Source organism: Gobio gobio, assembly GCF_949357685.1.
Source record: "Gobio gobio genome assembly, chromosome: 5".
Lineage (NCBI taxonomy): Eukaryota > Metazoa > Chordata > Actinopteri > Cypriniformes > Gobionidae > Gobio > Gobio gobio.
Genome location: NC_137101.1, coordinates 13,097,729 through 13,125,618, shown reverse-complemented (window position 1 = coordinate 13,125,618; position 27,890 = coordinate 13,097,729). Strand labels below are relative to the sequence as shown.

Sequence of the window (27,890 nt, the reverse complement as noted above, 5' to 3'; positions counted from 1 at the left end):
CAATGTGTCTGTGTCTGTCTTTCCAGATTTGTCAGTGTCCACTACTCCTGCTCCTGCCACAACAACATCAGCTTCTCCTCCAGTTTCTCAGACAGTGCGCTCAAGCTCAACATCAGTCTCTCCTCCACAAACTCCTCCAGCAGCGTCTCTCTCCGTGCTTGTGATTGTACTGGGAGTTGTGCTCTTACTGCTCTTAGTGCCACTGCTTATACTGATTCAGCAGAACAGAGGGATGAGGAGAGGTAGGAGAGATCCAGAGACTGTCATATTGTGTCTTATTCAGTGTGTGATCAGTCGTGTGTTGTGAACTGACAGCAGGTTTGTCTGTCTACACTCACAGCTCTCTCTAAGAGGAGACACAGGACGACGACTGAGGCCGTTTATGAGGAGATTCATCGCAGACACAATCACTTCACTCAGAGGGGTGAGACATGAGACATGAATCTTATATTTAATATGATGAATTCATAAGAGAGTCTGTGAGACACTTGATGTTCATCTATTATTAGTCCTGTTAAACCTCCTGCTTCAAACCAGAATTCCTGCAGAAAACCACAGAGCTGCAGGTGCATGTTTATATATGTGTGTGTGTGTGTGTGTGTGTGTGTGTGTGTGTGTGTGTTGGTCTCTTCCTGTATGTATTTCTGGAAGGCAGAGGAATGGGTTCATGTGAGGATACATGTGTGTTTGCTGATAGGCCTAAAACATGAGCTTTCTGCCTCTAATGCTTTTAAAATTAAGTAATTAATATTTGTGTTGTGTTGTCAGTAACACAATGCTTTATGATCCAAAGGAAATGAGGATTAATTATGTTTGTAAAGATGAACATGTTTCTGACTGTTCTGCTCTCCTTTATCAGGGAGTCTCATCTCTGAAGAACTGTATTCTGGGTATGAAGATGCTGATGAGCTTCTCTCAGGTTAGAGAGATTAAGTATATTCAAAATAATGCCTAAAATAATTTGATTTACAAATTAAAAGAAATTAATTCACACATTTTACCACTAAATGAAATGTGACTAATAATTCAACCGTTAACGATATATATATATATATATATATATATATATATATATATATATATATATATATATATATATATATATATATATATATATATATATATATATATATATATATATATATATATATATATATATATATATATATATATATATATATATATATATATATATATATATATATATATATATATATATATATATATATTATTATTATTATTTTTTTTATTTTTTTTTATCTTATTAGAAAAAGAGTTCAAGACTGTATATTATGATGATGTCACCAATGGCCTGAAAGGTCAGTTAACTGATCACATGATTCATTACCACATGATTGAAAAGCTGAATGGTCTCCAGAACTGCAACAGTATATTTTGCATTTATTTTGTTTCCCAAAATATTAAAAACACCCAAAATATATAACATGTGTTAATGCAGAAGAGATGATGAAGGAAATCACACCGGGATACTATGATGATGTCATCACTGATGGACTGAAACCAGATCGTGAGACAGGTGCCGTTTATTCTATAATAGGATATGAAATATTTAACCCCTTAACTGTCCCTGTCCCGCTAACGCTCTTTTTTTGATCGCCTTTTTTCGTATCATATATTTTAGTAATTATCATAACTTAGGTATCATTCGAAAGCTTACAAACTCAGAGTTTTGAAATCGGATGTTGCGTTACCATAGAAATGGTACATTAAGTTCTTCTAGCGGGCTCCTCCCCTAGTGGGCGGTGTCATGTTTCATATTACAAAATGTATTTTAACTACTTTATAATCAAAATCTTTTCTAATCTTGACAAAACACATATCGTAGAAAAGGTCTGAGTCTCAAAGATCCATATTTGGTGACTGTTTTGTGATGGGAGTGATATTTGGACAAAAAATGTTTTATTTGTTACAGGAAAATGCATTAAAACAATGCATGTTAAAAAAAAAAGTTGTAATATATATATAATATACAAAATAAAAAAGATTTAGAACAGTACAGCTTTAATTTACAGTAAATTTAAACTTCCATAACTTTTGAATTGCTTTCACTTCAGCAATAATTTACAGAGTGTCTTCTTTAAAACAAGACCAACTTAGGTCTATATTCCAAATCATTCTTGAATTACAGCCATTTAAGTTTGGATAGAGCATTTTCATGTCTATTCTCAAAAAAAAGGGGGGGGGGGGGTCGACGACAGTTTATATACAATCTGTGTACATGTATATAAAATATACATAATTTTTTATGGGTGCCTCATGTTCAATTTGTAGAAGACACACTTGAGAGCTATGATGATGTCATGACGAGCGGACAAACCTCTAATATTAAAAAAGGTGTTTTTACTTTTATTTGTTTTTTATTTTATTTTATGTTTAAAAGAATACAGTACTGATAAGATGATATAACATTTGTTCTGTTTATATCTTCATGTAAATGTAGTGGACACACCGGAGCGTTATGATGATGTCATCATTAATAGACAGAACTTTCCAGGTGTCACAGGTGAGACACACAGAACTGCATTTTATTATCAACCGCTTTATACTGAACATGTGTTTTTACCATTAATGAATCATCAGAACTTTATCAGGAGTAAATCTAACAGTCTCAGACATGAGAAAGAAATCAATGACACAATGTGAGGTTTTATTTCACATGTGTATCAGAGGGAGATCTGGGGCCCGTTTCAGAAAGGAGGTTAAGTGAAAACTCTGAGTAGGTTAACCCTGAAATAAGGGAAACTCTGGGTTTTCTGTTTCAGAATAGGAGGTATGTCAAACCCGAGAAAGCAGGGTAAGCCAAGCCCGTTTCTGAAAGAGAGGTAACTTATACTCCGAGTCAGTTACCAGGGTAACTTACTCTGTGGACCTAACCTGGTCAGAAGCAGGTTTTCTTTGGTAAACCCAGAGTTTGTTTCGTTCTCCTTCCCCCTTTTAAAGCACCAGCAGTGTTTAAATACTTTATTCATTCATTCAAACGCCACAAATGCTTTTCTTATTGAGTATTTTGGTCGTATTTCAAGTATAAATATAAAAAAACTATAAATTTAATCTAAATCTAAAGTAATACAAAGTAATAAAAGCATTCTTTGCAGGAACATTCATTGCTCATATTTTCATCATGAGGACACTGTCAAATTGACACAAATGGCATGTCCTTTTATTCAGGATCCTGACGTTCACTGATAAACCTCTAGAAGTATCCTAATAATTAGAATTTCCTTTAGGATTTCCAGTGGTTGGACGCATTGATGACACTCATATACTCATCATCACACTTTCTGAAAACGGATTATTGTATGGAATGGAAGGATGCTGCCAGATGGTAGTACGAGATAACCACCACCACAGCTGTTAAATACATTTATTTACATTTTTATAGTCATCTTTATTTCCTACAAATACTTTATTCTTTTTCCTGTTGGATGTTAATATTCTTCCTCCATCTCCTCTTCATCTGTCAGTGGTGCTGGTGTTTGGCTGGCCTGAGTAGTAGTCAAATGTTAATGTCATTACCCTGATTAATAAATGTAACAGGTGGGATTAGAGAACATTTCATTATGTAAAAAGAGCATAGACCCTTTTCACATTTCTGGGTTTCCGAAGCTGAAGTTGTCATAGTTGGGTTAACTCTTATAGCGGTGAATGAGAGAATACATTAAATATATTTTTTTGTGTCTCCATTTGCTCAAATAGCAAAAGAAAAACTCCACAATAGTGATTTAACAACTTTCAAAATGATGGAAAAATTAAAGTGAGATTGATAACTGCAGTGAAAAGAGAGCAAGATGTTAAGAACTACTATGAAAAGTATGTGCATCACTATATGTGGGGTGAGGTTGTGGAATACCGTAAGTTGGAACAGGTGTTAAAATACTGTACAAACTTTAAACAGTTTAAAAAGCTGTATAAAATCGAGTTACTAAAAGGTTATGAGGTGGAACAAGAATAATGAGGGTGGGTTAAAAGATTGAGTATAAGATATTTTTTCTTATTTTTATTTAATTTAATGTATTTGTGCAATGGTTGTTGTGCAATAAGTATATGATGTATGTGGTGAGAATTCAATTTTGATGAAATTTTGTATGGTTATATAAGGGGTGGGAAAATAACAAGCTTTTTGCTTCATCCCGCTCCTTTTCGAACACATGTAATTTTATTTTTGATATTGCGTCTATTGGTAACACAAATGTTGTATGTTCATATTTTACTTTATTTTTATTATTTTATTGGTTGTTGTTCGAAATAAAAAATAAAGAGAGAAAGAGATGTTAATTTTAACTATCACTCCCATAGACGCTGTATTAGAAACACTCTCACAGCAGCGGTAACTTAATTTTTATAATTTGATGCAAAAGTAATATAATACAAAGTATTAGTGTTATAAATGTACATACATAAAATAAAAAAAACACAAAAAACTTTGCAGGATTTACAGTCTGTGAAAAGGGTCTATGTGGAAAAAGCTGCTGCACAGTGCACATTGGACACTGAATGATATTTATTTAATATGTCAAATGTATGTAAAGTCATTAAACCTACACCCATGAACATTTTATGCTTAAAGCTTTTCCTGATTGAATTATGTTTTTTTTATTTATTTTTTTAGCTGCTGCCACATTCTTTGTTTGCCTTTTGTATACCATGAAAATTAAACTTAATTAAAATAACTAAGAATTAAACTTGTGTATTGACCCGGAAGTATGCAAACATCTTTTTGTTGGGTGCTGTTGCCATGGTGAATCGTAATTTCTGAGCTCAATTGATCGTGGCTTTTCATAGTTGGAGTGCATGAGCTTAACTCAGAGTCAGTCTACTCAGAGTTGATTGAACTACCTCAATTCAGCTGTTCTGAAACCCAAAACTCAGAGTTTCCCATCTCAGAGTAAGTCAACTCAGAGTTCAGGTTTAAACTCAGAGTTGGTTGAACCTCCTTTCTGAAACAGGCCCCAGGAGGAGTATGATGATGTGAAGAACAGCAATGAAGATCAGAGAAACCTGTTGGGTAGTTTACTGTGACATTTATATAGCCTGTATTTTATTTATGTTGCTCATTTAAACTAAATATTGATGTATTTATAATAATGAGAATGAAAATAAGAATTTGCTTTTGTTTTTAAAAACAGACTATGATGATGTGGGGGAGGAGCCAAATAAAGAGGGAGGGGTCATGTGATCACTGACCACACCCACTGCCTCTCTTCATCAAATCATGACAGTTCCTGGAGCTACTGGGAGTTTCTTATGTTTCTACTAATGCATCAGTGCCTTATGTTTTTGTAATTTTAAATATTTTTGTATGAAATGGTACATGCTTCACAAAAACGAGTAACGCAATTTTATATTGATATCAGTGCATACTCAAAATATGTTTTTTATCAATTAATTTTTATGAACTTTATGAATGAATGGATTTTTAAAAGAGCAAAATGAAGGAAAATTATTTTTTAGGTGATTGACAGTATTATCGAAATAAGTGTACAAAATCAACAGACACACAGTTTATAGTTAAATGAAATAGTTTTTAACGGATCAATGAACATCGATGAATATTCTGCTCACCAAGGCTGCATTTATTTGATCAAAAATAAAATACATTAAAAACGATTTATTGGGAAATATTATTGCAATTTAAAACTGCTGTTTTCCATGAGAATATCTAGTAGCTTTATTTTATTCCTGTGATCAAAATGAATTTTAAGCGTCATTACTCCAGTCTTCAGTGTCACATGATCCTTCAGAAATCATTCAAATAGAGGATTTGCTGCTCAAGAAACATTTATGATTATTATCAATGTTGAAAACAGTTGTGTAAACTTATTTAGGATTCTTTGAAAGCTTTCCATTTCAGATAAATGCTGTTATTTTTAACCTTCTGTTCATCAAAGAATCCTGGAAACAAATTGTGAGCATATTCATATTCTGGGATAGGCTATGTACGATTTTTTTCTAAAAGAAGTATCGACTTTGAACATTTAGTGCAAATTAACACCTGACCACTCTTGTGGGTTTGCTACTGTTACAATTAAAAACCGTATAAGGGTAAAAACAGGAAGGCTGACATAAGCATCGCATGCAGCTACAACTAATACAATTGATAATGGGTGTGCGAATTATCAAGAATTTACAATAGTCAGTCGTAGTGGTGGCACCTAGGGGCCCCCAAATAAAATTCTGCTTCCTTTATAAATACTTGGACCTGCGCGCCCGTGTAAACACGGTGAGTTTCTGTTGAATGGACACATTGTATTTCAGTCTTGTTCATGTATTGAGTTGAGCGCTGTATGAACGGCTTGAACTAGAGCAGTGTTGTGTGTGAGTGTTATGGGTGCGTCTCGGTCAGCCCCTGGTTCAGTAGTCGGGGCACTGTTCAGTCAGCCCATTGACTTTTGTCCTGATCAGTGCCCTGACTACTGAACTAGGGAGCTGACTGAGACGCACCCATAGTCACTGAACTAGTTCGGCCCTCGACTAAAATGTAGCGGAAATCCCAGGAAAAGTTTAAAGGGACGGAGAGCGGCGCGATAAATGGAGCTCGGTAAGCGGATGTTCTTCTAGAATTTTCTTTACCATAAAATCAGTGACCAGCTCACACTGAACGCATAATATGATCTTCTGTTGTTCTGGGGGAGATATTAACAGTTAAAAGGAAGTCCATCCAACTAATTATTTATTTTTCCCATTTTAAAAAAGCAACCAAGACGTTTTATAATTTCTTTTATGCTCCATTTGACATTTTCATTTGATTTTTAATAAACGCCTACCTTTAGAAACGATAATTATGAGAACCCGCTGAAAACACAATAGCTACATAGTCCCATCACTCTCACTACAGTGTAGGCTATTTAGGGGTGAATGCAGGTTAAGTGGGTTGTGTTACGACCCTGTCTCCTATTATGTTCTGAGGGTGTGATTGGCTGCAGACAATCATAGGCCTACTTAATTGATTAATTTATGGGTGGAGGGTATAAAAGCTGTTTCCACCTGCTCATCAGGACTTCCTCTGGGGGAACATCTCCAGAGAAGTCATTTTGCTCCACTTTGGTGCTTTCTGTTTTAGTTATCATTTCTCAACATTCCTCACCAATTGGATTATTATTTTTCCCCTGTATTGTTTAAATCCCTAGACTTTGTTATATTTCTGTAATGGATCACTATTTTTGTTTAATACATAATCTTGTAAGTCAAACTATTCATTTTGCATGTGTGATCCTCTTTATGTAACGGTCGAGAACGAGCTGGCCGTGACAGTCGTTTAAGTTTGATTGTGCTGTGCTCGATGGGTTTACACATTCACAGCATGACAATGGTCTTTCATTAAATAGACACTATTTATTTAAGTGTTAAAATAGTTTTGGTTGATGATATGACTCTGGGGACTGTGGCCACACCTCAAAGGAGGAAACCCTCAAAGATAGAAAACCCTCTGACAGGAGATTTTATTTAAAGATGCTCACTAATTGTAAACATATATTATTGTGACAGTGTCTGTTTTGTTTGTTACTACAGTTAACAGGAAATAAAATACAAAGAATAAAATGTTTGTTAGTTTTCTTGTAAGGTGTTTAAATATTGCTGGTCCACTTTGGCTGAATGTGTTAGATAAAGTGGACCAGTGGGATTCAGGTAAAGTGAATTAAAGGTTGTAAAGGTCGCCATCTTTAACCTTTGGTAATTTTATTCAAATTAACTAAATAAATTGACATTCACTGGTTGTCTTATAGTTGACGTGTATAATATTCTACTTTTTAGGAAACAGAAGTGAATGTGTCTTTAGGAAATTCAAGCCAGAGATGGAAGAAAGGAAAGAAAGAACAGATAATGATAATGAAATGAGATATTGAAAATGCTTTTTGTTTTTGAATATGTTTGTTTGATAATATGTGTTAATAAGTCATGTGTTTTTAATCAATATACAGGATCATTTTTGATAAATCAGGGATGGCCCACTTTACCTGAAAAGAGATTTGTTGGGAGAGCATGACCTCAAAATGTTTATTGGTATATACCTTGCAAATAACACATTAAATCAATTGTATTTATATTGAAATAGTATAGCTGGACCTTAAAGTTAACTAAAGTAAAAAAAAATTAAAAAAATCTAGGTATCTAAATTACACGTTTAACAAAAAGTGTCCCACTTTACCTGAATTCACCCATCATTCTGCCCGTCTGTGTATTACAATATATTATAACAGCAAACAAAGAGTGACACGAATCTGCTATGAAGTGAGTTATGTGTTAAATACATTGCAATTGTTGGTATAATTAAAAGTAGCTGTAAACAAATATATTTACCTTTTTTTTTTATTAAATGCATGAAAGAAGAAATTTACATTTTCTGCTCATAAGAATGTATGAGAAGCTCCATCATGGACAAGACTCTTTTCTGCTGCTCTTTATAATAAGTGTTTTGCCTCCATCTGCTGGATGAATTACGCATTGCAGTATCAAACACACATTACAGCTACAAATGTCTTGGATATAATGCCAAATGAATATGTTTATTTATTTTATTTATTTATTATTTACTAATGTGGTCTGAAACTTGTGTATCTGTTGTACACAACCAGTCCAGTTCATTTTATAATTTATTAACAACATATTGTTAATTGTTCTCTTGGTTAGTAAATATATTTGATATTATACACATTTGTTCCAAAATAACTTTAAAATGTTCAGTTTATTATAATTTATAGCAAATATCAAGTGTTTTGTGTGTGAAGTAAAGCTTCAGTGTGAGCAGTCAGTTGTCAGTCTTGTATGTTGTGTGTGCAGACACAGGCTTTGATGCTGAATATAACCTGCAGTGTTTCTGTATCTCCTTTAAGTTTAGTGTGACTTTCTCTCCACCCTGACATATGACTGACACGAGTCTGTCCTCAGTGAAGTGTCTCTTCACGCTGGAGGAGGAGTCCCGCTCATCAGCGCACACACTTTATTGATATATATGGAGAAAATAAAAATGCTGCTTTCTGATTTGTCAGTGATTGTGTTTGATGATTTCCTCTGTTGTGTCTAATAAGGTAACAGTGAGTGTCATTGGCAGCTGTGAGAGTCTCTCTGTCTTTAGGGGACTGACAGGAGCCAGTTTCTTCAGTGTGTTTGAGGGAGCCGAGGAGAAACAGAGTCAAACAAACTGTGTGACGAGCAGAAGAAGATGGAGGGATGTCTGACACTCGTTTTACTCTTCTCTATAGTCACTATAACCACATCTGGTAAGTACAAAATAGACTGTAAATATGTGGAATTATACATGTTTAAAGGAGCAGTTTATCTATGATGGCATTAGACCACTTGAAACTGAAGTATTTGTAATATCTAAAAACTAAGATCTTGTGACACTAGATCATTAATCATGCCCAGCTTTAGTTGGCTAGGTCAAAATATTTATAAGTATTTCTATTTACCAACTTTGTATGATTCTACAGATGATTGTATGATGTTCTACTACTACTTTCTCTCTCTCTTTCATGTACAGATTTTGAGACTGTGAGGTTAGTTGGTGGTAACAGTCCCTGCAGTGGCAGAGTCGAGGTTCATCATAATGGTCAGTGGGGAACAGTGTGTACTAGGAACTGGCGTATGACTGCTGCTGCAGTGGTGTGTAGAGAGATAGGATGTGGAGAGGCTGTGAAGGCTGTGCGTAATCTTCAGTTTGGACCAGGATCAGGACCAATCTGGATGGATAATGTGAACTGTAATGGATCAGAGTCAACACTGAAGAACTGTAGCTCATATGGATGGGGTGTTAGTAACTGTGGTCATCAACATGATGCTGGAGTCAGATGCTCAGGTGAACTGCTTTATGCATCACCCTGTTAATGCATCACTGATCTGATTTCATCCAACATCATACATGCAATTATAATAAATATTTTAATTATAATTAAAATAATTTAATATAATTTGTTGTCAGAAGAATTCATAAACAGCTAATTGATGATGAGTATTTTATTGTCTTAACTCAATTTGATCCATTTATAAAATCCTTTATTAATGTAAGGACTGTTGTTTTATGCCCAGATCATAATCATAGTGACAGATGTTCTTCTCTGTTGTGTAAATATAATCAGAAACCATAAACTATGGAAGGTCGAGACTTGTGGACGGGTCTCATCTGTGCTCTGGGAGAGTAGAGATGCTTCTTGTAGGCGGCTGGGGTTCAGTGTGTGCTGCTGCCTTTGACCAGCAGGATGCAGAGGTTGTGTGTAGAGAGCTGGACTGTGGAGCTCCTGTACAGGTGCTGGGAGAAGCTGCTTTTGGCAAAGGAGACACTCAGATGTGGACACAAGAGATTCAGTGCAGAGGAAATGAATCCCACATTCAACGCTGTTCATCATCAAATTCACATAGTATAAAATGCACCCATGATAATGACGTAGGACTGATATGTTCAGGTAAAATGTCAATGTTCAGCCTTTCCAGAGAGAAATCTAATTGTTTTACTAAAATGTATTTATTTGATTGGTTTCTTGGTTTGATCAGTTTCAGTAAACTCTGTGTTCTTCGCACAGGTTACTCTGACCTCAGACTGGTCAATGGTCCTGACATCTGCTCTGGTCGAGTTGAGCGTCAGTACTTCGGTCAATGGGGCACAGTGTGTGATGCATGCTGGGATATGAGAGCTGCCAGTGTCCTCTGTACACAGCTGAATTGTGGGATTGCTGTGTCTGTTGTGGGATCAGACTGGTTTGGAGAGGGAAGTGGTGAAATCTGGGCTGATGTGTTTGATTGTATCGGGAATGAAACAAAACTCTCAGAATGTTCCATCTCTTCATGGAGTCGAGCTGAATGTTCTCATAGACGAGATGTTGGAGTCATCTGCTCTGGTGAGTCCATATTACTGTGAGATTCACTGATATTACTCTGCTGAAAGACTTTATAGTATAAATACAATATTTCAGTTCTCATCATGCACTGTATTTCACATGTTTATTTCAGAATGAATGATTAATGCCCTTGTCATTTATTTCTGAATTAATTTTTTTAATAAAACCTATGGTAACACTTTACAATAAGGTCTCAATTGTTAGTGTATTAACTAACAGGGACTAACAAAGAGCAATACATTTGTTACAGTATTTTTTAATCTTTGTTAATATTAGTTAATAAAAAATCTAGCCATTCATTGTTTGTTCATGTTAGTTCACAGTCCATTAACTAATGTTAACAAATACAACTTTTGATTTTAATAATGTATTAGTTAATGTTGAAATTTATATTAACTAAGATTAATAAATGCTGTTGAAGCATAATCTCAAAATTGCAATATTTCAGTAAGACATAAGATCTTCTTAGGTTCCTCTCTGGCTGTTCATGATGGTCTGGTGCGGTTGTCTGGAGAGAGACAGTGTGAGGGGGAGGTGGAAGTTTCCATCCATCAGGTCTGGAGGAGAGTTCTGCTGGACTCCTGGAGTCTCACTGAATCCTCTGTGGTCTGCAGACAGCTGGGCTGTGGCTCTGTGCTGAACTTCTCCGGCTCCTCTTCATCCAGTCCTGAACACAGTCATGAGTGTGTGACGGGCTTCCAGTGCTCTGGGAGTGAAGCTCATCTGGGGAACTGCAGCTCTCCACAAACTCTCAACTGCAGCTCCACACAACAGCTGTCAATCACCTGCCTTGGTGAGAAGAGCAACATCTGGGCAGATTCTTCAGTTGTTAGTGATCAATAATGTGTTTATCTCTCTCTGAATATCAGGTCGCGGGTCCATCAGGCTGGTGGGTTCTGGGGGAGACTGTGCAGGGAGGCTGGAGGTTTTTCACAGCGGCTCATGGGGGACAGTGTGTGATGACTCCTGGGATATTAAAGATGCCCATGTGGTGTGCAGACAGCTGCAGTGTGGAGTGGCCCTCAGTAACCAGCAGGTACCAGCCTGGTTTGGTCCTGGTTCTGGACCCATATGGCTGGATAAGGTGGAGTGTGAGGGGAATGAGACGTCCCTGTGGAACTGCTCTTCTCCAGGCTGGGGAAAACATGGCTGTCAACACAAGAAGGATGTAGGAGTCGTGTGCTCAGGTAAATGATAAAGTAATGTAAATGATTTTCAAAGATACATTTAATTGTTTTTCACGAAATATCCTATGTAAGGGATAATGTACACTGGTCATTTTTACAAAATAAACTCCAGGATCCATGATCAGCACAACCTAAATACCAATTATTTGAATGCACGCCCTTTTCCATCTAGAGTTTAAAGACATCAGGTTAACTGAGGGCTGTGAAGGGAATGTGGAGGTTTTCTATAATGGATCCTGGGGTAATGTGTGCTGGAACCAGATGGAAGCAGACACAGTGAGTCTGATCTGTCAAGAGCTGAACTGTGGAAGATCTGGTGCTTTGTCTTATTCTACACCAAGACTGGAATCAGCTCCTAACTGGCTGGATAAAGTAAAATGTCGACCACATGATTCAAATCTGTGGCAGTGTCCATCTTCACCCTGGGGACAGAACTACTGTAATGAAGATGAGGTGGCCAAAATCATTTGTTCAAGTGAGATGATCTTTAAATTTAGTCTCAATCATGTTTCTTTAAAAACAATGTTTAAATTTTATTTTCACATTGATGATATGACTCATTGAGAGATGTTATGACTTCTTTTATCCTAATAGTTCTCTTAATTTTTAATCTCAGAGAAGAAGAATCCTGATTCTCCTCAGAGTCGTCTGACATGTTCTACTTCACCATCATCACCTCTTCAGAGACAGTGTTCAAGTAAGATTTTTGACAATCAATATACATTTTTGGTTACGTAATCCTGTTTTCTCCAAATAAAGTAATAAAATATGTGCATTTAAACAATAATTTAATTGCATTTAAAAATCATAATAAAATGTATAAATGTATCTTTTCACATTTCACATTATCGATTCACATTTAAATCCATCTTGGTTCAGTTTCAGTGTGTTTTGCTGTAAATGTTGTGCTGAAGCTGGTCAGTGATGGCTGATGTGTGTGATTTAGAGCATGTTCCTCTCAGACTGAGTGGAGGGGAGGGCCGGTGCTCTGGGAGGCTGGAGGTGTATCATAACGCTGTGTGGGGCTCAGTCTGTGATGATCAGTGGGACATCAGCGATGCTCAGGTGGTCTGCAGGCAGCTGGGTTGTGGAGCAGCACTGAGGGCTGATGGGAATTCAGCCTTTGGTGCTGGTGAAGGTGTTGTGTGGCTGAACAGAGTCGAGTGCAGAGGGAATGAGATTCACCTGTGGGACTGTCCTCTCTCCCTGAAGAACCACACTGACTGCTCCCACAAAGAGCACGCTGGACTCACCTGTGCAGGTCACAGCAACACACTGACCAATATTAGTCATTTTTACATAATTTTACTGCTAATATTAATTTGCATGATTTTGAATGTGTCTGTCTGTCTTTCCAGATTTGTCAGTGTCCAATACTCCTGCTCCTGCCACAACAACATCAGCTTCTCCTCCAGTTTCTCAGACAGTGCGCTCAAGCTCAACATCAGTCTCTCCTCCACAAACTCCTCCAGCAGCGTCTCTCTCCGTGCTTGTGATTGTACTGGGAGTTGTGCTCTTACTGCTCTTAGTGCCACTGCTTATACTGATTCAGCAGAACAGAGGGATGAGGAGAGGTAGGAGAGATCCAGAGACTGTCATATTGTGTCTTATTCAGTGTGTGATCAGTCATGTGTTGTGAACTGACAGCAGGTTTGTCTGTCTACACTCACAGCTCTCTCTAAGAGGAGACACAGGACGACGACTGAGGCCGTTTATGAGGAGATTCATCGCAGACACAATCACTTCACTCAGAGGGGTGAGACATGAGACATGAATCTTATTTAATATGATGAATTAATAAGAGAGTCTGTGAGACACTTGATGTTCATCTATTATTAGTCCTGTTAAACCTCCTGCTTCAAACCACAGAATTCCTGCAGAAAACCACAGAGCTGCAGGTGCATGTTTATGTGTGTGTGTGTGTGTGTGTGTGTGTGTGTGTTTCTTCCTGTATGTATTTTTAGAGGGTAATAAGGAGGAGTTAATATGTTTGTAAGTGTACAGTAGGTGCAGGTGTGTGTGTGTGTTTGTCTCGGTAACGTACTGCTCTGAGACAGAGGTTGAGAATCCAAATGCAGCTTTATTTGTAAGGGTAATCCACACTCGTAGTCAACAAACAGGCAAGGGGTCATAAAATGTAATCAGTCCAAACAGGCAAACAAGGCAAGAGAGACAGGCAAACGGGTAATCCACGGAACAGGCAAGAAATCCAAAACCAAGACAAGAAACCAGGGAAAACGCTCAGAAGTGCAGTAATACAACAAACAAGACTTTGCAGTTAAAGACAGTGTGAACATGGTTTATATAGGCTGGGGTAATGGGGTAATGAGGTGATGAGACACAGGTGCAAACAATGAGTGATGATGAGTCCGGGCAAAGGATTATGGGTAATGTAGTTTATGATGAAGTGACAAGTCCAGGGTGGAGTGACAGTCTGAAGTGGAGTGCCCTCAGGTGGTTCTCATGGGCACTCACACTGGTGAATTGTGACATAGCCCCCCTCCTAAGGAGTGGCTTCCAGACACTCCTATAATAATAATCCTGGAGGGAGGTGGAGCGGAGGCGGACCTGGGGGCGGGATGGGGGGCCAGGCCTGTGGAGTGGAAGAGGGCCTGGAGACTGAGGCAGAGCAGGAGGCCAGGATGGAGCAGGCTGGGCAGATAACCAGGATTTCGCAGTCTGGACAGAGGACGAGGGTGGAGCAGGCAGAGCAGGCGGCCAGGGTGAAGTAAGCGGCCAGGGCGGAGCAGGTCGGGCAGATGACCAGGCTGGCGTAGGCAGAGCAGGCAGCCAGGGTGGAGCAGACGACCTCCACAGCAGCGCAGATGAGGTTGAAGACCCCCATGGCGGAGCAGATGACCACCACAGCAGTGCAGATGGTCTTGGAGAAACCCACGGCGGAGTAGACGACCACCACAGCAGCGCAGACGGTCTTGGAGACCCCCACGGCGGAGCAGACGACCACCACAGCAGCGCAGACGGTCTTGGAGACCCCCTCGGCGGAGCAGACGACCACCACAGCAGCGCAGACGGTCTTGGAGACCCCCACGGCGGAGCAGACGACCACCACAGCAGCGCAGACGGTCTTGGAGACCCCCACGGCGGAGCAGACGACCACCACAGCAGCGCAGACGGTCTTGGAGACCCCCACGGCGGAGCAGACGACCACCACAGCAGCGCAGACGGTCTTGGAGACCCCCACGGCGGAGCAGACGACCACCACAGCAGCGCAGAAGGTCTTGGAGACCCCCACGGCGGAGCAGACGACCACCACAGCAGCGCAGACGGTCTTGGAGACCCCCACGGCGGAGCAGACGACCACCACAGCAGCGCAGACGAGGTTGAAGACCCCCATGGCGGAGCAGACGACCACCACAGCACAGATGGTCTTGGAGACCCCCACGACGGTGCAGGCTGAGCAGGTGGCCCGGTTGGAGTCCTCACTGGGCTCGTGACAGGAGGCGGAGCCCTCACTGGGCTCGTGACAGGAGGCGGAGCCCTCTCTGGACTCGGGACACGGGCCGGAGCCCTCTCTGGACGTTGGTCAGTGGACGGAGCCATCTCTGGACGCTGGTCAGTGGCCGGAGCCCTCTCTGGACGCTGGTCAGTGGCCGGAGCCATCTCTGGACGCTGGTCAGTGGCCGGAGCCATCTCTGGACGCTGGTCAGTGGCCGGAGCCATCTCTGGACGCTGGTCAGTGGCCGGAGCCATCTCTGGACGCTGGTCAGTGGCCGGAGCCATCTCTGGACGCTGGTCAGTGGCCGGAGCCATCTCTGGACGCTGGTCAGTGGCCGGAGCCATCTCTGGACGCTGGTCAGTGGCCGGAGCCATCTCTGGACGCTGGTCAGTGGCCGGAGCCATCTCTGGACGCTGGTCAGTGGCCGGAGCCATCTCTGGACGCTGGTCTGGACGCTGGTCAGTGGCCGGAGCCATCTCTGGACGCTGGTCTGGACGCTGGTCAGTGGCCGGAGCCATCTCTGGACGCAGGTCTGTGGCCGGAGCCATCTCTCTGGACGCTGGTCAGTGGCTGGAGCAGCCGTCTCTGGACGCTGGTCAGTGGCTGGAGCAGCCGTCTCTGGACGCTGGATGGAGACAGGTAACGTCACTGGGCCCTGGACAGTGATTGGAGATGTTGCTGGATGAGACTCTGGACTGGTGGGTACTGCGGGAGTGCAGTGTTCCTCATCTGAAACTCCCACAGTGAATGCAGACCCGCTCACCTGAAGGGCATAATCAAGGAACCCACTCAGGGACCCTCGAGGACCATCACGGGTTTGTAATGGTTTATTGAGTCCATGGCAAAAAAAGTCAATCAACATAAAGTCCGGGAGGTTGGTGGTGTTTACAATGTTCAGAAAGACACTGATGTGGTCCTCGAGTGAGTGAGTTCCTTGGCATAGACGGACGAGACATACTGCTGCTGGATACATTGTTGGCGAAGTCTTCTGTAACGTACTGCTCCGAGACAGAGGTTGAGAATCCAAATGCAGCTTTATTTGTAAGGGGTAATCCACAATCGTAGTCAAAAACAGGCAACAGGTCATACACAGGCAAGCAGTCCAAACAAGCAAACAAGGCAAGAGAGACAGGCAAACGGGTAATCCACGGAACAGGCAAGAAATGCAAAACCAAGACAAGAAACCAGGGAAAACGCTCAGAAGTGCAGTAATACAACAAACAAGACTTCGCAGTTAAAGACAGTGTGAAAATGGTTTATATAGGCTGGGGTAATGGGGTAATGAGGTGATGAGACACAGGTGCAAACAATGAGTGATGATGAGTCCGGGCAAAGGATTATGGGTAATGTAGTTTATGATGAAGTGACAAGTCCGGGGTGGAGTGACAGTCTGAAGTGGAGTGCCCTCAGGTGGTTCTCATGGGCACTCACACTGGTGAATTGTGACAGTCTCTTCCTGTATGTATTTCTGGAAGGCAGTGAGGAATGGGTTCATGTGAGGATACATGTGTGTTTGCTAATAGGCCTAAAACATGAGATTTCTGCCTCTAATGCTTTTAAAAAGAAGTAATTAATATGCGTGTTGGTTGTCAGTAACACAATTCTTTATGATCCAAAGGAAATGAGGATTAATTCTGTTTGTAAAGATGAACATGTTTCTGACTGTTCTGCTCTCCTTTATCAGGGTGTCTCGTCTCTGAAGAACTGCATTCTGGGTATGAAGATGCTGATGAGCTTCTCTCAGGTTAGAGAGCTGAAGTATATTCAAAATAATGCCTAAAATAATTTGATTTACAAATTAAAAGAAATTAATTCACACATTTTACCACTAAATGAAATGTGACTAATAATTCAACAATTAACAAAAAAAAATTCTATCTTATTAGAAAAAGAGTTCAAGACTGCATATTATGATGATGTCACCAATGGCCTGAAAGGTCAGTTAACTGATCACATGATTCATTGCCAGATTATTAAAAAGCTGAATGGTCTCCAGAATTGCAACAGTATATTTTGCATTTATTTTGTTTCCCAAAATATAAAAAACACCCTAATAGTCGGGGAGCCAAAGTCTCAAAAGCTCAATAAAATGGGTTGAACCTGACATGGTCTGCCATACTTTTTATTTGTGTTTTTTCTGCTAACTTTGACCCTAAGAACCAATAATTGGAGGGTCTGCTCTGCCGGAAATATCGCGAAAAAAATTGTGGCCATTTTCATGTATGCACCCTTTATTTTTATCAGAAAAATGTGAAAAATGACTTTTTTCCTCAAATCCTCAGTGGGTTGGGTAGGCTGTCAATAAATGCATTCCAGATACACAGAACACATGTGCTGACAACATCCACTGAAAAAATAACTCTTAAAACACATTTCTACATGATTTTGCATCAATTTAATGCAAGAAATAGGCGTTTTCTCACTTTTTTTCTAATATTTCAATCTTTACTTTATTGGCAATCAACTATTCCCCCAAGTTATAACATCAGTCAATATGCCATTCTTTTCACCAAATAGTATACTCATTCCACAGAAAAATTTATAAAAATCCAATCAAAATCAATGGATCTGTGATGATTTCACTACTAGTTGGCGATCAACAAGCTCAGAACCTCAATAGAATTTTAAGCTACTCTCAAAATGATGAAAAACATGCTGGATATTTAGCATCATGGCACACTTATGATCTTAGTAATTTGAATGAGTTTGGAACAGCCAACAAACGGTAACCAACGGTTACCAACGGACTTCGAAGCTGCTCATCATTGTCTGTGGTATGTGACAGGTCTGCCCCAGCATTTTGGGAAAAGAACGGTAGGCCTAATATGGATATTGTAATGGTAATTAACTGAAAGGACCACGCCAGTCTTCAAACAAGTATATTTCTGTTGATTCCTCATCCCAAACGTATCCCTGTAGCAGCAGCAGAATTCATTCTCTACTAGTTTACTTAGCTAGCTTTAGCCGTTTTAGCTAATTTTGGTGGTTTCTTTAAACGTCCATAAGGAATGGGGTATTTTTTTTAAAAGTACGTCTACGACTGCTCCCTGCCGGTCAGCCGCTTCAGGGGGTCGGGAACGAGGCTCGGTTGACACCCGAGGCCAACCTCGAGAGGCTGGTTCCCTTAGCAGATTATCTCGGTGCATGGTTATGCCTTCCGAATATATCTTATATTACCCTCTCCTCAAGTTCAACTGGTTGGTCTGGACTGCAGTGGTCCCAGAGCAGGTTCGGGTAAGGGAACAGGAAGTTCACTCTTAGTTGGTAAAGGAGGCCATAGAAAGTGTTCCTCCGCCAGACAAGGAGTACGGGTTCTACAGCCGGTACTTCATAGTTCCCAAGAAGGATGGGGGGGGGGGGGGGGGGGGGATTGCATCCAATTTTAGATCTGAGGTACTTGAATCGTTCTCTGAGGAGATGCAGATTTGAGATGCTCACAATTCCAACCATCGTAAGTCAGATCCAGTTTGAGGACTGGTTTGTCACGATACTTCCATGTATCCATCCTTCAGGAAGTTCCTGAGGTTTGTTTTCGGGGGGTGAAGCATACCATTATCAGGTTCTTTAGTTTGGCCTGGCTTTTCCCCCTCGCATGTTCACCAAGTGCATGGATGCAGCTCTGGCTCCAACTAAGTCTCAGAGGCATCCGTGTACCGAACTACATCGACGACTGGCTCATATTGGCCCAGTCGCGAGTAGTGGCAGTTCGGCATTGAGATGTCGTCCTTGGCCTTCTTGGCACATAAATTGCCTTAAAATGCTGGCTGTCTACAAAGCTCTGAGGAGCTTTTTCCCGGACCTCCGCGGCCACCATGTCTCATATCTAATTCATCAAGGGGGTCTGAGGTCGCAGTGGTCAGCCCTCTATGCAGACTGGCACACCAGATCCTCCTGTGGTCCCAAGGGAGACTGTTGTGCGATATATGTCCCCGGGGACCAAAATCAGGGAACAGACGTCCTGTCAAGGCAGGGGCTGAGGCCTGGGGAGTAGCGACTTTACCCAGAGGTGGTGAAAGCCATGTGCGAGAGGTTCGGCCCAGTGGAAGTGGATCTGTTCGCGTCTCGAGAGACATCCCACTGCCCTCTGTGGTTTTCTCTCAAGTGCAGACGTGGCTGCTGCGTCTATGCATTTCCCCCGTTCACTCTGCTCCCGGGAGTCTTGGAGCGGGTCTGCCAAGAAGTGATCACCCTACTTTTAATAGCAACCTGCTGGCCGACCCAGGTATGGTTATCGAACATCGTAGCACTGCTAGCAGGCCTCCCGTCTCAGGCAGGGGGCACAATATTTCACCCCCGGCCAGAGCTGTGGAACCTTTGGGTCTGGCCCCTGAGGGGGCCTAGTACCTAGAGGCGGGCCTATCGGCATGTGTAGTTGAGACCTTACTCAGCTCCAGGGCTCCTTCCACGAGGAGATAGTACAGCATGAAGTGGAATGTGTTTTCCACTTGGTGTAGAGAGCGTTAGGTGGACCCAGTCAATTGCCCAGTGGCTTCAGTGCTGGAGTTCGTCCAAGATGGTTTCTCCGCCGGTCTTACCCCATCCACACTTAAGGTGTACGTGGCTTCCATTGCAGCTTTCCACTCGTCTGTAGGTGATGGGCCTCGGGGTAAGCACCATTTGGTTGTATGTTTCCTCCATGGAGCTCGGAGGATGAGGACTGCGACTTAGTCCAGAGTCCCAACTTGGGATCTGGCAGTGGTTCTGGAAGGGTTGTCTGCGGCTCCCTTCGAACCGAGTCGGATGAGGCAAAGAACCTGACCTTTAACCCTCTCGAGTCGGCAATCACGCCGGGGTGATTGGCTTGCTTTTTTTCTTATCAGTGCCAAAGAGACTCAAATAACTGTCATTTTTTATCATTCAGGCAAGTGTCATACATCATTATAATCTGTTAAATTCTATTTTTTTTACTACAGTCACAATAAAAACAAATGGTTGTGCTTTTTGCAAAATAAAGAAATCAAACATGATGCGCAATCTGCAGCCTCTCTGTCAAAGACGTTCATTCAGATAGTCTTCAGAAAATGACCTCTATCTTATTGAATACTTGTCTGACAAACATGAGCCATAAGTCTAAAGAAACGCTGAAATGTCAGGTTTTAAACACTGTAAACCAAATCAAAAACAAATATTCTGTGTTTATGTAATCCGTTTGAAAGCAGATCAATGTTAGTTGTTCCTGAGCGGCTCATTATAGACTAATGCGACCACGGCCACGAAGCATGTGCTCTATTGAGATTCAAATACTGAGGCGACGCCCACACACACATCAGCTCAAACACATTGTGCACGAGGGCGCACTTAAGAAGATATCTTCTTCATGCATGATATATATCTGCATGATATATATCATGCATGATATATATATACCTGACATATATATGATATATATATGTCAGGTATCACCATGTGACATTGACATAAACAGCTTCCAGAAATCGCTCTAACAATGTTAGACTAACATGCAGATAGACAAGTTTGAAGATAATAAACACACAATTGCAACAATATATGGCTTATCTGTGTTATTTATACCATGTTGGGTGTTTTCATAATAGATTATATATATAATGCAATGCTACTCGAGCTTTAATAATTATGCAGAATATTGTAAAATATATTTTCTGTCTGATTTTTTGATCCAAAGCCAAATGAGATCACATACGGTTATTTAAAACAATTGGTGTAATAAATCATAAATTATAGTTTAATAAATCATAAATTCTTGTGGCAGAGAATATAGATCCTTTGTTCTGTTGCTCTCTGTCACATAGGCCTACCTGCAGCTCATTCATTATGCAGCTCATTAATGCGAGTCCTTTGTTATCTCAGGTGCTATCTCATCATTATTCATTAGATACCACGCCTCCTCGCATATTGGCTTTGTGAAGAGAAACTGTCTTACAAATTTTAAATCAGTGTATTGTTTTATGTGAATGAGTAGGCTCAATGATTCTCACATCAGTATAAAGAAAAAACTCTATGCAAATACAAACAGGAGTCAAAAGTCTTGGGAACAGATATCTATTGTGTGTTTTGAGGCCTTAATTTTAAAACAAATTTTTTTGTTTTTTCAAAATCTGTGCATAAACATTTTTCTCTCAAAAATACAAGCATGTACATACATGTTGCTCACATATTATAGTAGCCCAGTTTGTGCTGAATACAGTGTAATTACACTTTTGCCATTAATGTGTTTATAAGCAACTGAAAAAACACAAATGTCAGAGCATGTCAAAACTTCTAAAGGGCCCCAAAACAGCTCAGACTCCTAGGGGTTAAGGTGGCCTTTCTTCTTGCTATCACTTACTGAGGAGGGTGGGGGACCGGGGTCGGTTACGCCAACTTGCCTGGAGTTTGCCCCTGGCGGAGTTAAGGCCATCTTACTTCCAAGGCCGGGCTATGTGCCCAAGGTGCCATCGAGTGTGGCACGGTCAGTGGTTCTTTAGGCCTTCCATCCTCCACCTCACGTGACGGCGGAAGAAAGGAGACTTCACCTGCTCTGCCCGGTCAGAGCAGAGTTCTGGAAAAAAGAGTTTATCTGGAGAAGTCTTCACAGTGGAGGAAGTCAGACCAGTTGTTGGTGTGCTTTGGCTCATCCAAGAAAGGGCTGCCTGCGCCAAAACAGACAATCAGTAAGTGGATTGTCCAGGCTATAGCCACGACTTATCAGGTGCGTAATTTGCCTTCACTGATAGCCGTGAGGGCTCATTCCAGAGACATGGCATCCTCTGTGGCCCTCCTTTCTGGAATCTCGCTTCAGGAGGATCTGCGAGGCAGCCGGTTGGGCCACCCCGCACACCTTCATTAGATTCTACAATCTGCAACTCCCTGCGACGCCTGGCGCTAGGGTGCTCGCGTCCTAAGTGTGCCTGGGTTCCAGCTTCACACAAGGGTGGGCGTGATTCTCGTGTGGCCTAGTGGGTATTCGTTCCCCAAAGTGTCGTTAGATGCAGTGCGAGTTCCCTCGAAAGGGAACGTCTCGGGTTACAACTGTAACCCTTGTTCCCTGAGAAGGGAATGAGACGCATGGAGCGTCTGCTTGATCGCTATGCTTAGGAGCATCCCCAAAGTGTCGTTAGATGCAGTGTCTCGTTCCCTTTTCAGGGAACAAGGGTTACAGTCGTAACCCGAGATGATTTCTTTCACCTGAATGCACAATATTTCCCATTTGCAGATTTGGTTCTGATCTTATTTTAGGATTAAACAAGAGAGGAGAAGCGTGGAGGAGAGGAGGAGAAGAGAGAGGAGTGAACAGGAGAGAACAGGAGAGGAGTGATGTGAATTGGAGAAGAATGAAGGATGAAGCCTGAGTTCTCAACCAAACAGCTGAAGAGAAACCTGCTCAGTCCCAACTATACTGCTTGCATAATATGTCAGAAAACAGACAGTGACGCTGGTCCTCTTCAGAAACTGACAAATCAAGGCTACCCTTCCCTCCTATATGCTGTAACCAACAAAGGATGATGTCTCATACAGACTTGACAATGGGCTGAAACCTCAATGTGACTTTCTGAGGAGGAATACTTTGTGGCACACACAATGTTGTGCGAGGTACACAGATCGTAAAACTGTTGACCAGACGAGGAAAAAAGTTGAAAAGCCAGAAGTCAAGCTCTTTCATCCAGCTCATTTCAATTATTCCATGGTGACAATGCGGGCAGATCAGTAAAGCATGCACGACCAGGGGGAATAGATCCCTCATTTTGATCGCCACTTATGACAGAATGAATGACAGACAGAATGTTTGGGAAAAAGCAAACAAACTTGAAGAGGAAGAGATACTACACAAGATTTGTGGTCCTGATGGAAACAAGTGTACTGATATAATTGCTGAGGTCTTCTGGTAACACAAGGAATGCATGACCAACTACCTGACAAAGAGTCTTCGTTCACAGGAAAGGGCTAGTACTGCCACCACTCCATATGATGCTGCACTGAACCAACTCATATCTAGGATAGATGAGCCCTTTTTCAAAGAGCCATATTCTTAGTTACAGCTTTGAGGGATGAATTCTGTAAATACTTGGAAAGCCATGGAGTTCAGAATGTTACCTCATACAGATGTCAGTCCTTGATTGCCCGCCTTAGAAGGCACAATGAAGTAGGTGGCAATTGTAAAATAATGGAACAGAAAGTATGTTCTAGCCTGAATGTTCCAGCAGAAATTAATGTTGGCTGCATGCTCTCAAATTTGAAGGAATTTTAAGGGTTACTTCAGTGATTTAGCATTAAGCTTTGTATCAGTAGAAACCCGGTAGTATATTCAAATTATGGTACTTTCCCCCTCATATCCCCCTGAGACGAGAGAATTATGGATTTTATTTCTGGAAAAAATCCTCAGATGATGCAAATATCTGAGTTAACACCAGATGACACCATAGTCTCTTCCTACAACACTGCAAAGAGAATATGGAAGGACCTCCAAAACCAATTTAAGCAGATCCTGAAGGAAGCAAGAGAAGCCAGAACAGCTCAAGCCAGTGGAAGTCAGCAGATGCCTGGAAGTATGACTGAAGACCCGTCACTGCAGCTAGAGATATCATACCTGGACGCATCCCGAAGAGTGAGCTCTAACCTGTATAACCACCTGGCATGGATGATAACAGATGCAACTCCACAGTTAGGTGAGGACGACCGGGTGAAAGTCAGTCCTAAGCAGCAAGAACAAGTTCTCAACCTTGCCCAGGATGTCTGCCAAGCAGTTGCCAAGATCACAACACTCTTCCATTGGGAGAACAGGGTTATGTTGAAATTAAAAAAGATGCCTAGACCATGATGTTTAATAATGTGGACATTAACAACCATGTTAAATATCCAGTATGTCTATCGGAATTTTGAGAGTAGCCTAAAATGCTATTGAGGTTCTGAGCTTGTTGATCGCCAACCAGTAGTGAAATCATCACAGATCCATTGATTTTGGTTGGATTTTTATAATTTTTTCTGTGGAATGAGTATACTATTTGGTGAAAAGAATGGCATATTGACAGATGTCATAACTTGGGGGAATAGTTGATTGTCAATGAAGTAAAGATGAAAATACTGGGAAAAAAAGTGAGAAAACGCCTATTTTTTGCATTAAATTGATGCAAAATCATGTAGAAATGTGTTTTAAAAGTTATTTTTTCAGTGGATGTTGTCAGCACATGTGTTCTGTGTATCTGGAATACATTTATTAACAGCCTACCCAACCCACTGAGGATTTGAGGAAAAAAATCATTTTTCACATTTTCTGATAAAAAATAAAGGGTGCATACTCTAAAATGGCCACAATTTTTTTTCGCGATATTTCCGGCAGAGCAGACCCTCCAATTATTGGTTCTTAGGGTCAACGTTAACAGAAAAAACACAAATAAAAAGTATGGCAGACCATCTCAGGTTCAACCCATTTTTGAGACTTTGGCTCCCCGACTATAAATATATAACATGTGTTGATGCAGAAGAGATGATGAAGGAAATCACACCGGGATACTATGATGATGTCATCACTGATGGACTGAAACCAGATCGTGAGACAGGTGCCCGTTTATTCTATAATAGGATATTAAATATTTAACCCCTTAACTGTCACTGTCCCGCTGGCGCTCTTTTTTTGATTGCCTTTTTTCGTATCATATATTTTAGTCATTATCATAAATTAGGTATCATTCGAAAGCTTCCGAACTCAAAATGAATTGGAAATAAAATGTTGCGTTACCATTGAAATGGTACTCTAAATTCTTCTAGCGGGCTCCTCCCCTAGTGGGCGGAGCGTTTCATAATACAAAATTTATTTTAAATACTTTATAATCAAAATCTTTTCTAATCTTGACAAAACACATATCGTCGGAAAGGTCTGAGTCTCAAGGATCCATATTTGGTGACTGTTTTGTGATGGAAGTGATATTTGGACAGAAATTTTGTAATTTGTTGTAGGAAAATGCTTCTTTTTTTTTTTAATCAATGGAATGTGGATGACATCCGGAGGCTATTTTTGGTACAGCGCCTAAACAAAATCATGGGGACTTCAATTTTTGGGACATCAACTTCAAATTTGGAACACAACTTGGTTAGACATATGGCTTTAATTTTAGAGTAATTTTAGAGTAAAACATTTTTTTGTAAAATATATTTTATATAAAATAAAAAATATTTAGTACAGTATTTTTAATTTACAGTAAATTTAAACTTCCAAAACTTTTGAATTGATTTCACTTCAGCAATAATCTGCAGAGTGTCTTCTTTAAAACTTAGGTCTATATTCCAAATCATTCTTGAATTACAGCCATTTAAGTTTGGATAGAGCATTTTCATGTCTATTCTAACAGTTTATATACAATCTGTGTATATATATAAAATATCTATTATTTTTTGTATGGGTTTCTCATGTTCAATTTGTAGAAAACACACCTGAGAGCTATGATGATGTCATGACGAGCGGACAAACCTCTAATATTAAAAAAGGTATTTTTACTTGTATTTTATGTTTAAAATAATACAGTACTGATATGATGATGTAACATTTGTTCTGTTTATATCTTCATGTATATGTAGTGGACACACCGGAGCATTATGATGATGTCATCATTAACGGACAGAACTTTCCAGGTGTAACAGGTGAGACACACAGAACTGCATTTTATTATCAACCGCTTATACTGAACGTGTGTTTCTTCCATTAATGAATCATCAGGACTTTATCAGGAGTAAATCGAACAGTCTCAGACATGAGAAGGAGATCAATGACATCATCAATGACACGAGCTGATTTACAGATTATAATGTGAGGTTTTATTTCACATGTGCATCAGAGGGAGATCAGGAGGAGTATGATGATGTGAAGAACAGCAATGAAGATCAGAGAAACCTGTTGGGTAGTTTACTGTGACATTTATTTGGCCTATATTTTATTTATTTTGATAATTTAAACTAAATCTTGATGTATTTATAATAATGAGAATTAACATATGAACTTTTGTTTTTAAAAACAGACTATGATGATGTGGTGGAGGGGCCAAATAAAGAGGGAGGGGTCATGTGACTCACTGACCACACCCACTGCCTCTCTTCATCAAATCATGACAGTTCCTGGAGCTACTGGGAGTTTCATATGTTTCTCCTAATGCATCAGTGCCTTTTGTTTTTGTAATTTTAAATATTTTTGTATGAAATGTTACATGCTTCACAAAAATGAGTAACAATTACATTTTGATATCAGTGCAAACTCAAAATATGTTTTTTTATCAATTAATTTTTATGAACTTTATGAATGAATGGATTTTTAAAAGAGCAAAATGTAGGAAAATATTTTTTTTAGGCGATTGACAGTATCGAAATAAGTGTAGAAAATCAACAGACACACAGTTTATAGTTACATTAAATAGTTTTTAAAGGATCAATGAACATCGATGAATATTCTGCTCACCAAGGCTGAATTTATTTGATCAAAAATAAAATACATTAAAAACGATTTATTGTGAAATATCATTGCAATTTAAAACTGCTGTTTTCCATGAGAATATCTAGTAACTTTATTTTATTCCTGTGATCAAAATTAATTTTCAGCTTCAGAACTCTAGTCTTCAGTGTCACATGATCCTTCAGAAATCATTCTAATAGAGGATTTGCTGCTCAAGAAACATGTATGATTATTATCAATGTTGAAAACAGAAAACACTTTAGGATTATTTGAAAGCTTTCTATTTCAGATAAATGCTGTTCTTTTGAACCTTCTATTCATCAAAGAATCCTGGAAACAAATTGTGAGCATATTCATATTCTGGGATATGTACGATTTTTTCTTATGTTTTTAAAAGAAGTATCGACTTTGAACATTACAATGCAAATTAACACCTGACCACTCTTGTGGGTTTGCTACTGTTACAATTAAAAACCGTATAAGGGTAAAAAAGGGAAGGCAGACATATAGCTAAGCAACGCAGCTACAACTAATACAATTGATAATGGGTGTGCGAATTATCAAGAATTGACAATAGTCAGTCGTATTGGTGGCACTGAGGGGCCCCCAAATAAAATTCTGCATCCATAAAGGCTTTGACCGGCGCACCCGTGTTAGCATGGCGAGTTTCTGTTCAATGGACACATTGTATTTCAGTCGTGTTCATGTATTGTGTTTTTCAGTCGTGGTCATGTATTGAGTTGAGCGCTGTATGAACGGCTCGAACTAGAGCAGTGTTGTGTGTGAGTGTTGTGGGTGCGTCTCAGTCAGCCCCTGGTTCAGTAGTCGGGGCACTGTTCAGTCAGCCCATTGACTTTTGTCCTGATCAGTGCCCTGACTACTGAACTAGGGAGCTGACTGAGCCGCACCCATAGTCACTGAACTAGTTCGGCCCTCGACTAAAATGTAGCGGAAATCCCAGGAAAAGTTCAGACGGAACAGAGAGTGATAAATGGAGC

The 27,890-nt window shown here is 40.3% G+C and overlaps 1 protein-coding gene across 1 annotated transcript in view; it reads left to right on the top strand.

The window, feature by feature from the left end:
- The window catches only part of LOC307126094 (uncharacterized protein), a gene marked incomplete at its 5' end in the record, with an annotated part of 73,352 nt that overhangs the window by 27,138 nt on the left and 18,324 nt on the right, over positions 1 to 27,890 (top strand). The window contains 22 exon segments of the mRNA XM_079816470.1: positions 27 to 242; positions 341 to 424; positions 860 to 919; positions 1,269 to 1,319; positions 1,460 to 1,537; positions 2,462 to 2,524; positions 10,098 to 10,421; positions 10,539 to 10,621; positions 10,710 to 10,869; positions 11,302 to 11,646; positions 11,723 to 12,040; positions 12,213 to 12,515; positions 12,657 to 12,737; positions 12,987 to 13,301; positions 13,399 to 13,614; positions 13,713 to 13,796; positions 13,880 to 13,938; positions 17,182 to 17,241; positions 23,839 to 24,121; positions 24,935 to 25,003; positions 26,028 to 26,090; positions 26,285 to 26,347. Coding sequence (XP_079672596.1) covers positions 27 to 242; positions 341 to 424; positions 860 to 919; positions 1,269 to 1,319; positions 1,460 to 1,537; positions 2,462 to 2,524; positions 10,098 to 10,421; positions 10,539 to 10,621; positions 10,710 to 10,869; positions 11,302 to 11,646; positions 11,723 to 12,040; positions 12,213 to 12,515; positions 12,657 to 12,737; positions 12,987 to 13,301; positions 13,399 to 13,614; positions 13,713 to 13,796; positions 13,880 to 13,938; positions 17,182 to 17,241; positions 23,839 to 24,121; positions 24,935 to 25,003; positions 26,028 to 26,090; positions 26,285 to 26,347 — 3,378 coding nt within the window.